The sequence below is a fragment of the Carassius carassius genome, chromosome 49, assembly GCF_963082965.1.
Source record: "Carassius carassius chromosome 49, fCarCar2.1, whole genome shotgun sequence".
Lineage (NCBI taxonomy): Eukaryota > Metazoa > Chordata > Actinopteri > Cypriniformes > Cyprinidae > Carassius > Carassius carassius.
In genome coordinates, this window is record NC_081803.1 from 2,783,908 (window position 1) to 2,797,003 (window position 13,096).

Consider the following 13,096-nt stretch of genomic DNA (forward strand, 5'->3'; position numbering starts at 1 on the left):
AAGCCAAAAATGTTCATTAGATCTTAAGTCAGTGTGTGAAACCTCTTTATAGAGACATGCAGATTTTTTGGCATCTCCAACTCAGATTTAGTTTTTTGTAATCTGAACAGAACAAAACACACTTGCAAGCTCAATCAGACCTCATCAATATGTGGCTTTTAGTAAGTCAGAAAAGATGACAATAGATGTCTTTAAAGAAAGGAATAATTACGTTTATTTAATTTTTTATTTTAACTCTGGACTCCTTAATACAGTCGACTATGTGACATTTACTTGTACTTATGTAGTGAATGAGTCACTGAGTCAGCTATTTTGGACAAAGGAGAATAGTGTTTTTATAAATGTATGCTTGTGACTGAAAAGTCACGATAGACAAAGGCAATATTTCAGTTTCCTGTCCTCTCTTTCCACATTGTAAGAAAGTCATTTGACATACAGTGAGTACACTGTACGCATCTACAGATCAGATTTCATCAGTAAGTCCGTTTAGTCAGTCAGTTCTAGATTTGATTGGAAAATCAAATCCGATTCACATGCACCACGAACAAAGTCTTATTTACATGAAGGCTAATATGTTGATTAGTTTTGTGTGGTTAGTTTATTATTGAGTACTCCAGGAGGGAGGTGCCCTGCAGCGCTGCGATTTTATGACCATTTATACTAGCCTTGCTTAGTTTGGAGACATTTATGTGAGGTGATTTCATAGATGACTAATGATAGCCTGAAGGAGAGCTTAACAATCAGAGTGATGTTTCCTTGAAAGCCAGCATACCATTCTACATAATGTCTTTACTCATTAGCTCTCAAGCCGATTATGATTATTTGCTTATTTTTGGTAAAAGTCAGTGTTACAGCTTGTGTTCTTGGAACACTAATAGACTACTACAGTGTTAATTAGTCATGTATTTGACTTTGTTTGACACCTTTTATTTTACCATTTACTTGTTACACGATAAATACTTTGTTATGCACATTATGCATAATTACATGTAACTAACCCTGATCCTAACCCTAACACTATAGTAATTACTTGTTGTTATTTATAATACTCAGCACTTGAATGTATATTTATACTGTAAAAAGAACACCTTAAAATAAAGTGTCAACTAAAACTGTTATAGTGACTAGTGGTCGACCGATATTGTTAATTTTGGCAGCCGATGCCGATATCTTGGAAAACAGGGGGGCTGTTAGCTGATGTAAAGCCAATATAATAATAATTATTTTTTATTATTAATATTTAAGAAATGTAAAATCATTTGACAATGGATTAAAACATAAATATGGAAAATTACATGCTTATACTTTAGATTACAGTATTTTTCACAAATAAATATTTTATACAAATATAATTAAAAAGGGAGTAAACACTGTAACCAACAGGGCACTCAGTATTCTGGGAAGTCTGTGTGCACTGGGAATCATATTTTTCAAATAAATCCAGGGTAACCCTCATTTTACATACAGCACACAGAAAAAAATGACATGAATACGACAGTGGACAAATGCATAAAGTGCAGCATAATTTGAAATCACAAGTTTAAACTATAAAGCATTCAATTCACACAGACCGACCGTCACGCAGGAACACCTGATCATGATGGATAAAAAAAAACACACTTCACAAGATCTCACAGCTGAATTCAACAAAGTTTTCAAGGTTTGTGAAATTAAATGTTCATTAGTCATTCAAATATTTGTTTAAATTATATATATTCGTATTTGCTTAATGCTGATGGCAAACGAGAAAGTATTATAATGTTTGCCTTTCTATTACTAATAATATAAAAGCAATCGTTAGAATACTTTTTGTATACATTAATTCCTTTGTTTAATCTGATTATTAGACAGACTTCTATCTGTATCAGACAGAACTTTTAACAACGACAGTGAACAAGAGGGAGAGTGTGAGCTGTGCGTTTAGACGCTACCTTTCTCAGCCCCGTCCAAATAAAAGTCCCGCCGCAAACTCATCAGCAAAGCAGCAAAACTTATCGGCCGATGCCGATTTAAAAAAAGCCAAATATCGATATATCGGTCGATCACTAATAGTGATGGTAGTTTGTGAATAGTTCATGATTTTTAGTAAACTTGTTATAGTTGTAATTGTCTGTACAGTGTTTACTACAATATCAAAATGTAGTGTAATATTTAACAAAAATTTCACTATGGAACCTGCAACAATGTAAGTAAACTTTAAGCAGTTGTCGCAATTTTAGTACCTGTACATTGTTAAACTGATCATAATTTTAGGAAACTGCCATAACTGTGACACTTGTAGTAAACCTTAAATGAATGCATAAATCTTAATTATAGATTTTCTTCATAAACTTCATAAAGTATTGTAACTATGACAATTAAAAAAAATCCAACTTTTAAAATTGTATCAAAATTTTAGATTTTTGCAATATTTTTTTTTTCAAATTTCACTATGTAGTTTTCAAAGATTTCTGAAATTAATTTCATTTATGAAGTTTACATTTTTTTTACCAAAAGTGTTAATTTTGATAAAAGTTAGAAGTTTATGAAGTGTATTAAAATTGCAGTAGTTGCCATAATTTAGGAAAGTAAATCATTGTAGTATAGTTGTAGTTTATTAAGTTTACTGTATATATATAAGGGCTGCCTTTTGTGAAAAAATCATTTTTGATTTTTAAGACATAAGTGTTCTTTGAATCAATTGTAAAATCGATTTTCCATGTCTAAAAAAAAAGACGTTTCCTTTTTCAACGTCAAATAACGGTGTAACGCCACACCAGCAGAGGGAGCCCTCACCAGAGTATTGACTGTTCACCACTCACTTGTTTACTTGTTTACTCACTTACAGAAAACAATATATTGATTGAAATTTTCTAAGACACTTTTTGTTGGTAAAAGTCATATGCGAGTAGGCGTCAACTATCATTGTGATTTACACCTGAGAAGACAAAGGCCTGCATAATGAGCTGCATAATGAGCCTCTCAGTCAGCTTGTGTCACTGAGAGGGAGGAGTTACAACAAAGAATGTCAGAACAAAATAAATGTGTATAATTTTATGTTTGTAGTTTATTAAGAATATATTGAATTATCCCACAAAATAATTTAATATCCACTTGGGGGAGCAGTTAAACAGTTTATTAGAACAATCAAAGCTGACTTTCAAACAAATTTTTGGCATCATTACTCCAGTCACACAATCCTTCAGAAATCAGGGTGAGTTGACCAAGTGGTCAGCCTTCTATGAAAATAACTGTTTCTCGTCAGTGCCCCAGCCTTGCTGTATCACTAGTGTTGAAAGCCCTTCAAGCACCAAGACTGTCAATATTCCCCCCTGTTACGATGACCTAGCAGAGGTATTTAGCAAAACTAAGGCAACACAACTACCACCTCATCGTCCCTGGGACTGTAATATTGATTTACTCCCCAATGCCATGCCTCCCAAGAGTATAGAGTGTATATCCCTTGTCTTGTACAGAATCCCAAGCCATGGAGGATTATATTGAGGAAGCCCTAAGTTCAGGACTCATCCGACCTTCCACTTCTCCAGCTGCAGCAGAGTTCTTCTTTGTGGAGAAAAAGGACGGAGGACTCAGGCCCTGTATTGATTATCAGGGATTAAACAATGTCACGATAAAATTCCGCTACCCTTTACCATTGGTCCCTTCAGCTCTGGAACAGCTCCGTGAAGCAAGGATTTACACCAAATTAGACTTACGAAGTGCATACAACCTCATTCGCATCAAGGAGGGCAACGAGTGGAAGACTGCCTTCCTCACCACTAGAGGGCACTATGAGTATCAGGTCATGCTGTATGGACTTGCCAACGCACCTGCTGTCTTCCAGTCTTTCATAAACGAGATCTTCCGGGACCTGCTTAACCAGTATGTAATTGCTTACATTGATGACATTCTCATCTACTCCAAGTCTGAGGCAGAACACGTTAACCATGTCAAGACCGTCCTCACTCGGCTCCTGAAAAATCATCTGTACGTCAAGACAAAGAAATGTGAGTTTCACGTCAAGCAGACATCATTCCTGGGTTATCACATTAGTCATCAGGGTGTTAAGATGGATGAGGCCAAGGTCAAGGCAGTAACGGAGTGGCCTCAACCTTCCACTATCAAGGAACTTCATAGATTCCTGGGATTTGCTAACTTTCACCGAAGGTTCATTAGAAACTACAGCATGGTTGCAGCACCACTGACATCATTTCTCAAGGGGAAACCTTCAAAGCTCAGGTGGAGTGAGGAGGCTAGTCAAGCATTCAATATCTTAAAAGTAAAATTTACCATGGCTCCTATCCTCAAGCATCCTGTCCCCAACTTACCTTTCATCGTGGAAGTAGATGCCTCGGACTCATTGGGGCCGTACTCTCTCAGCGCCATGGTCAACCGGGTAAACCGTACCCTTGTGCTTTCTTTTCCAGGAAGTTAACGGCAGCCGAACAAAACTTTAATGTAAGGAATAAAGAACTCCTGTCTATGAAAGCAGCAATAGAGCAATCGAGGCACTGGCTTGAGGGAGCAGTCCACCCGTTCCAAGTGATTACTGATCATAAAAACATAGAGTACATTAAAGGTGCAAAACGACTCAACCCTCGCCAAGCTAGATGGTCCCTCTTCTTCACTCTCTTCCAATTCTCAGTGACTTATCGCCCAGGAAGTAAAAACAGTAAGGCAGATGCTCTATCCAGGCAGTATGATCTCCTCATTGACAACAAAACCCCAGAATACATTCTTCCCCCATCAGTAATAATTGCCCCAATTACTTGGGATATCATGGAGGAGATTCAACGGGAACAGATCCAAGATCCAGCTCCTACCAACTGCCCACCTAACCTCCATTACGTTCCACAAAGTCTGTGCCCCAGAGTCATTCAGTGGGGCCACCCAGGTATCTCTTGCACTCTACACCTGGTACGTAACTCATTCTGGTGGCCTTCAATGTCCAAGGACGTCACTAATCATGTCAAAGCTTGTCAGGTTTCTGCTCAATCTAAGACCCCCAAGGAATTACCCTCTGGACTCCTGCAATCTCTGCCCATTCCACAACGTCCCTGGTCTCATCTCTCAATTGACTTTGTTACTGACTTACCGCTGTCCCACGGTTTCACGGCAATCCTTGTTATTATTGACAGATTCTCCAAGTCCTGACGGTTAGTCCCCTTGAAAGGACTCCCCAATGCCATGGAGACGGCTCAGGCTATGTTCCACCATGTGTTCAGGAACTACGGAATCCCGGAGGATATAGTCCATGACAGAGGTACCCAGTTTACATCTCAAGTATGGAGAGCATTCTGCAAACAGCTGGATATCAACGTCAGTCTCACTTCTGGTTATCATCCCTAAGCCAATGGTCAGGTGGAACGCTTGAATCAGGAACTAGGCAGATACCTACGGTCCTATTGCAGCAGAGAACAGCATCGTTGGTCAGAATTCCTACCATGGGCAGAGTATGCACAGAACTCACTGATTTATTCGTCAACAGGCCTAACCCCTTTCCAGTGTGTCCTCAGATACCAACCCCCCGCTGTGGATGATTGGATTCGTCGGAGCGAGAGGGTGTGGGACAGTGCTCACGTCCACCTACAACGAGCTGTCAGAGTACAGGAACTCCAGGCTAACAAGCGACGTCGACCACATCTATCTTACCAACCAGGACAACGGGTCTGGCTCTCGACAAGGGATCTCAAGTTGCGGCTACCGAGCAGGAAGCTCAGCCCAAGGTATGTTGGCCCTTTCAAAATTCTAAAAAGAATCAATGAAGTCACGTACCAATTACAGCTTCCTGCTAACTACCGTATCTCTCCCTCCTTCCATGTCTCACTGCTGAAACCGGTCCACACGGATGCTGACTCCAATCATGAGGCTCAAGAGCAACCACCGCCACTGGACATTGATGGAGCACCGGCTTACACGGTCAATGAATTACTGGACTCGAGAAGGAGAGGGGGTCAGCTCCAATATTTTGTGGACTGGGAGGGCTATGGACCTGAGGAGAGGTGACATTCGACATTCTGGATCCGTCTCTCACGGAGGACTTCGATCGAGCCAGACCCAATCGACCAGTGCCACAACCACGGGGACATCCGCGTCGAGTGCCAGGAGGCACTCCTAGGAAGGGGGATTCTGTAACGCCACGCCAGCAGAGGGAGCCCTCACCAGAGTATTGACTGTTCACCACTCCCTCTGCTTCTACAGTCATTTCCTGTTTGGGACTATTTAACATGTGCTAGCATTTCACTTCACTGCGAAGTATTGCCAGTTAACCTGCCTTACCAAGCGTTTTCCTTGTGAGTATTCTGACTGCCTGTTTGATCACGATTCTGCCTGTTGTCTCGTTCACGTCTCTTGGATTGCCCCTTTGGATATATTGCTTGATTGGACTGATGTTTGTGTTTGACCTGTTCGCCTGCCTACTCGTCTCTGCCTACTGGATAACCCCTGTGTATGTTGAAAGATCCGACTGCCCTTACGGTACTTACACATTGCCTGGTAACACGACTCTGTTTGTACGATCTTCCTTTAATAAACCCCTGCAAATGGAATCACATTCTGCCTCAGCCTCTTCGTTACAAACGGACGAACGTAAAGAGAGCCCTGGAAACGCACAAGTCAGCAACATTTCTTATTTATAGAATAACAAACAGCAACAGGTGTGTAACATTCTCGAAAAAATATATGTGCAGAGGGGTCGGCTGCCATAACAAAAGAAAAACATCACTGCAGGCTTCAACCCGGCTGCATTTATGATTTATGCAATTCAAAAATCTCCAAGATTATTTTAAATAATGATTAAATCCATTTCAAACAACTGTTCAAAAAATTTAACTTTAAATGGACTTGAGAACAGGCCATGTGTGTTTTTTTATTGAACATAACCGACACTTAGGCTAGGCGGCACTTGGCAGGCATAATGAAATGAGCAAAAAGGCTAGGGCCATTACAAATTTATTGGACAGGAAAACAAGTCGATCAACATTTTCGGGGTCCAGAGCAGAGCGTTTTTTATTCACTATATGTCCAGCTGTTGAGAAGACGCGCTCCGACCGCACTGATGTCCCAGGGACACTTAGGTACAGCTTCGCAAGGTGGGGGTATTACTGCCAATTTTCCACCACAAAAGCCGGTCGCTGTCAGCTTGCTATGGTCCTTTTCATAACTCAGAATCTCCTGTAACTAGATGCGTGAATGAGTCGAATTCGCCTCTACCACGCCGCGAGACCTCTAGATGCGCGTAAACGCATCTTAACATTGACTTAACATCGAAATAATTCGCCCCAGACGCTCTGTTCGCGTTTGGTGTGAACGCAGCATAAGAGGTCACTTTCGACGTCACTAGGCCTTATAGGCACATAAAATTGCTGGTATTTTCTGCCTAGCTTTCGCAACGCATACTGCACTTTGGGAATTCTTTATTTTCTTTTTCTGTACATCACTCTCACAGTAGAAATTAATATATATCCATATTAGTGCTGTCAAACTAATCCATATATTTGTTGTTAAAATTATTTTCACTTCAGCAGAGGTCACATGGACAGTTTTGTGAGGTCAGCTGTCCCTCTCACTGGGTGGCTCAGAGATGTAAACATTTAGACAGAAGCTCTAGAGTGATTGCATTTGCCACATTTGCTGCAGTACCTCTGCTGGTACAAGAGGGAGAAACATAAGACTGTGATGCATCATCTAGAGGGACGGTTCATCCTGACCTCTTCAGCAATGTTTTTCAAGTCCTAGACTAATGAAATTGAATTTGCATTGTCTTGGTTTCCTAATACATTAAAAGCCCATCTTCAAGGCAGAGAGACCTTGTTCATCATTCCTTGTGCATGCCATTATTATTATAATTTTTTGTATTACCAGTACAGTATGTACATCAATTAGACATCAAGTGAAACAGTGGGTCAGTCGCTCACACACATATGTATGTTTGATCTTCCATCTAATTTACTCTGTTTAATAAGTAGTTTTGTTTGAAATTTATATTTTTTATATTCATATTATTCCTGGTTCAGTACAAACTCAGTCAACAGAATTTGTAGCATAATGTTACAATGATATTAATTTCAGTGTATCCCCATTTTCTTTATTTTATTTTCAAAAATTGAGATGCACTTGCAGTGGAAGTAAAAGGGTTTAAAATTATGGAGGGTTTAAATGCAGAAAAGTAAAGCTTATTATTGTATAGATTAAGTCTTTGTTAAAACCTGTGTATTATATAAGCTGTGAAGTTTTTCTTGTCAATTGTATGGTCATTAATTGACCCAAGAATCATTTACTCACCTTCACTTCATTCCAAACCTGCAAACTTTCTTTATTTTGTGGAATATATATATATGCGTCTCACAAATTTTTGCTTTAAAAAAAATAAAACATAAATAAATAATGATAAAATTTTTTGTGGTTATCAACATTATGCTGCGAGTGCTGTACTTTGAGCTTAACTGGTATTGATTGGTATTATGGGCAAGCATCACTCACATTTTCTTTTTTTTTATTTTACATGAACGTGATCTCACAATGAGTTTAAATTTTTTTTCACATTTGTATAAATTGTATAAGCAGCAACTTACGTGTTTATAAACTGTGCAAAGAAGAACAAAGAAACACTTGTTTTGGTTATTTATTTTTGGCTCCAGTATTCCAGTATGGTTTTCCAGATTCAAAGATCATTTGGCTCTTTTGACCCTTTTCAGCTGCCACAGTAAACAGAGCACATGGATATCTTCAGATCGACACCAAAATAGAAGGGCGATAGGAACTTTCCAACTACCAGTCTGAATAAATATATGCAAAACGTCTGCGCTGTTCCCCTCAAGCCCCTGATTCAAAACACAATGCTTCTGAGAGAGTTTAATATGATTCAGATCGGGCACTGTGTCTTTCCTCTACGTTGAAGACAATGTCAAACAAAGCCTGGCTGCCTGCCTTTGGCCAGACTCAGTAGCCCAAACTGCTTGTGATATATTTGAGGAGGTGTTAAATGCCCCATTTGGGGAATAAGAGAATATTTGGCATTTTTTTCATATATGCCTGCCTATATTTGGGGGCGGGGTTGATTACAAAATAAACAACAAAAATTCGACAGTAAGTCATGGTGAATGCTGTCAATTAAACGTGGGTCAATAGGTTTTAATTATATTGAATTAGTTTGAAGTTTTAAACTTGCTTAAAATAAGTAAAAGAAGTAATATAATAAGTATTAAACTTCAATATGTAACTTTCCTGGTAAAAGCAAGTGCAGATAAAATGCATATATGGACCTTTTTAATGTTAATGTAAGTTTATGTGTTATGAACATAATCGCATATTAATGCACTGTGCTAACACTTACTTTGCACATGGTAGATAATAAAATGGGTGAAAATAATGGCTGGATCATAGTTGGACCGTTTTGGTTGCACTTTATTTTGATAGTCCACTTTAGACATTCTACTATTAACTAAGCAACTTTGCAAGTACATATCAACCTACTCTCATTAGAGTATTAGTAGATTGTTAGGTTAGGGTTAGGAGAATAAGATGACATGTATTTGCGAGGTTAGCAGAATGTCTAAAGTGGACGATCAAACTAAAGTGTCACCCTCTTTTGACTCCAACCATTAAGTAACCACCCAAAAAACATTAGCAACCCCATTCAAATTTGCTGGCTAGCGAGTTTTACACAGGCATACTACATTCATGTTTTCGTCATAAGTTACTGTATGGAGTCCTGTTGAATTTCTGTCATATGAAGACCTTACTTTTGATTTCTTTTTTCTTTTAGGTATGACATCTGCACCTATAAGAACAAACCCTGTGGTACACTCGGTAAGTACCTGAAATATTTCCTAAGACTAAATATACTTTGATTTAAAGAGATAGTTAACCCCAAAATGAAAATGCTCTCATCATTTACTCACCCCCATCCAAACCCATATGAAATTTGTTCATATTTGGAAGACAAATTAAGATATTTATCAAACTCTACAAAATTTTTGTCTCTCCATTGAAAATGTTGACTATTCAACATTCATAAAGATATTATAAAAATAAATCTATATGAATCGAGCGAATCCAAGACCTCCAAATCCTCTAAAAAGACATGATCACTTTATGGTGCGACGAGACAAAAACAAACAAAAAAACATTACAAACAAGGCATTTGTTGCATCCAGTGGGGACATAATTACTGATTATAATGACTTATACTGTCTTTTTACGCGTTGTGTTGCATCACGCCGTGTAAACATAAAACCATGTCTGCATTTGTGATCAGAGAAACGACAAACAACAAGCGCTACTCTGCACTACTCAAAACTCGCATTTGAAACATTAGTGGCAAATCCTTTTAATATGAAAATGCAATTACAGGCTGTGAGTCAGCATTATTTGTCAGAACACCAGCATTGTAGGCTACTCTCCCAGGAAAGAGTCCCCCTCCTCCGTAAAATGTGCTGCACACATCTGAATATTTGGGTTGAACTGTTCTGGAACAGTGTTGTAAATACAACTTAACCACTGATTTCTAGTCGTGTCTTCTTTTAGAAGACCAAACAGTAGTTTCGCTTGCACAACGAAACACACAGCATCTCCACAACATTGCGACGGCAGCATCAATACTACAGCGAGAATAATAGTTACGCCTTCTTTCTTTATGTGAACATTTGGGCTGTGTTATGCAAATTTTCCCATATCGTGACGTAGACATGTGGGGGGTGTTTGAATGAGCCGCTTTAGGAGGGTGTGGACCAGTCTTAACTTTTATAAAGAATATTTTTTTGGATTTGAGACTTTAGTCTTTGCAACTTTAGGGATCTTATTTATTCACGAACATCTTGTAACGCTCCAAAAAGAAATGAAAACTTGAAATTGCATCATATGACCCCTTTGAATTAGGCTTTTATTCACATGTAAGAAGAGCTTGACACGTGAGAACAAACGTCATGGTTCATTGGTGAAGCTCAAACGTGGTGATGTGAAAAGTGAGAACCTCACAGGTTCTCGTGCATTAAACAAATATGCTTGAGCTTCCGTTTATGTTCGCTGACCAGTGTTTATATGTGAATAAAAGCCTAATTTAAATCTGTTCATCATATAACATGATCGTGACACTTCAGAAGACTCAATTCAAATGGATTTATTTCTTGATCTCTTTACAAACTTTTGAAAGTTTTGGCTGAACAGACATTCAGTGGAGGGACCGAAATCTCTCAGATTGCATTAAAAATACCTTCATTTGTTTTAATTTCTTAGGGGTATAGAATGACATGAGGTTGAGTAAATGATGACAGAATTTTAATTTTGGGGTGAACTAACCCTTTAAATGAATGTCACTAAATGGCAAATGCTACATGCTTCGTTTTACTTGTGTACTAAATAATTTGGTGAGATTATTAAAAAAGACTTTACTGTCCTGTCTTTATAGAGCCGTCTGGCTCACGTTGAGCTCAAACATGGCTCAAAGCCTCCTGCCTCTACAGCCGCCGCTGTCTCTTGTTAAATTTCCAAACATTCCCAGTCCTGTCTGCTACGGGACAGAGATGTTTACCCCTCCCCTAGGCAAGCCAAAAGAAGAAAAGGAGCGAAGAAAATTAGACTATACAATGTATAACCGAGAACAACAGATAAAAGAAGAATAAATATGTTTAAAGAAGTCAGGATAACTGAGCAGAAAGCAAACACTGGTGTTTTGTCCCCCTTAAATGGTCTGCAAGCAATGTCAAAGCCTCGTCTTATCTGAACCAGCCCCCTCCAGTGCTCAACCGTATATCTTAGAAGTAATATTGTGACTCCAGGGGTGGTTTGACAGATTGACCGCATTCGTCACATTCCCCGGGTCCCTTTAATTGCCCTGGAATCTTCTCTGCTTCCTTGCTGTCCCCCTCCTCTTTCTCTACCTCATCTCCACTTCAACACCACCCATTCACCTATAGGCACCATCATGATCTCGGGTCAACGTGTTGCCCTCTAGGGGTCAACGGGTAATCGCGGAGCGGAGATAACACCAAAGTGACCCACGGCTTAGGAAAACAAGCCCCACCAATAAGCTTTCTTCCATCCCGTATCTCTTTCCTTTTTTACCCTTCTTGCCTCCAGTTGTTGTCTTATTAGCCTTTGATTTGCATGTCTGCTCTTGTTTGGGCCTCTGGATAAGTAAGATAAAGAGTCCAAAAGTGCTTTGTTGGAGCTCCTCTCTGTATTCCATATTCTTGTGCAATATCTGTAATAATATTTTGCTCACAGGGAGGTCAGGTTTATACCTTTCCAATACTCTTTTTTTATATGATCAACTTTAAAGCAGTAGCTTAGTCTTATGGCATTCCATATCTGTATATTTTTTTCCATGGATCGCGGGTCAGTGACGTGGTCCTGTTTATTTATTTATTTGTTTGTTTGTTTGTCCTGTCTATTAATTTGTACCAAAATTCAATTAATACATCTCTTTAATAATGAGCATTAGTTTGACTTTTTACATTTCTGGAGGGGCGTAGTCGAAAATGTCAAGGTGATAGTTCCAATATTAAAATGAAGGGGGGAAAAGCCTCATTAAAAGAATTCAATTCTTAAGTAGTCTGAAATTATCTTTTATTAATATTTCATAAAAAAAAATTTGAACAAAACTGCCATTATTTGAAAAAACACTGTGTAGTGCGACCAACAATGTCATGTAGTGCAACCAACATGCAGAAAACAATAACAACATAAAAATCATAGTCTATCAAGTTAGTGTATGAGACAAAAAAAGACAAAAAAGCACCATAAGGGTATCATGAACTGAGGCTATAAAACATATGGTATATATGTTCAGTCATATAAGAGGCAAAGACCAGATTTTTAATGTTTCAACGATCAGTTTCCACCATAGCTCTCAAATTTAATATGCGCCAAGTGCATTTTCAACCTTGTATAAAGACACTTAACACTAGGTTTGACTTGACCAAATCTCTTGGATCAATTGGATCTCACATGTCTTGTAATGAAATTTCACAACTGTGAATACAAACATTCTTCAAAATATTTAAATTTATTTGTTCTTGTGCAGCACCTATTTAATAGCACAGAAAGGTGCTTCTAAACTTATCCAAGACTCAGCTGTTGAATTATGGACTTTAAATTAAAGGCTGAGGTCTCTGCA

The 13,096-nt window shown here is 38.6% G+C and overlaps 1 protein-coding gene across 1 annotated transcript in view; it reads left to right on the top strand.

The window, feature by feature from the left end:
* The window catches only part of LOC132132514 (A disintegrin and metalloproteinase with thrombospondin motifs 6-like), a 166,123-nt gene that overhangs the window by 16,320 nt on the left and 136,707 nt on the right, over positions 1 to 13,096 (top strand). Inside the window, exon 9 of the mRNA XM_059544915.1 lies at positions 9,746 to 9,789. Coding sequence (XP_059400898.1) covers positions 9,746 to 9,789 — 44 coding nt within the window. The remainder of the gene's footprint in view (positions 1 to 9,745; positions 9,790 to 13,096) is intronic.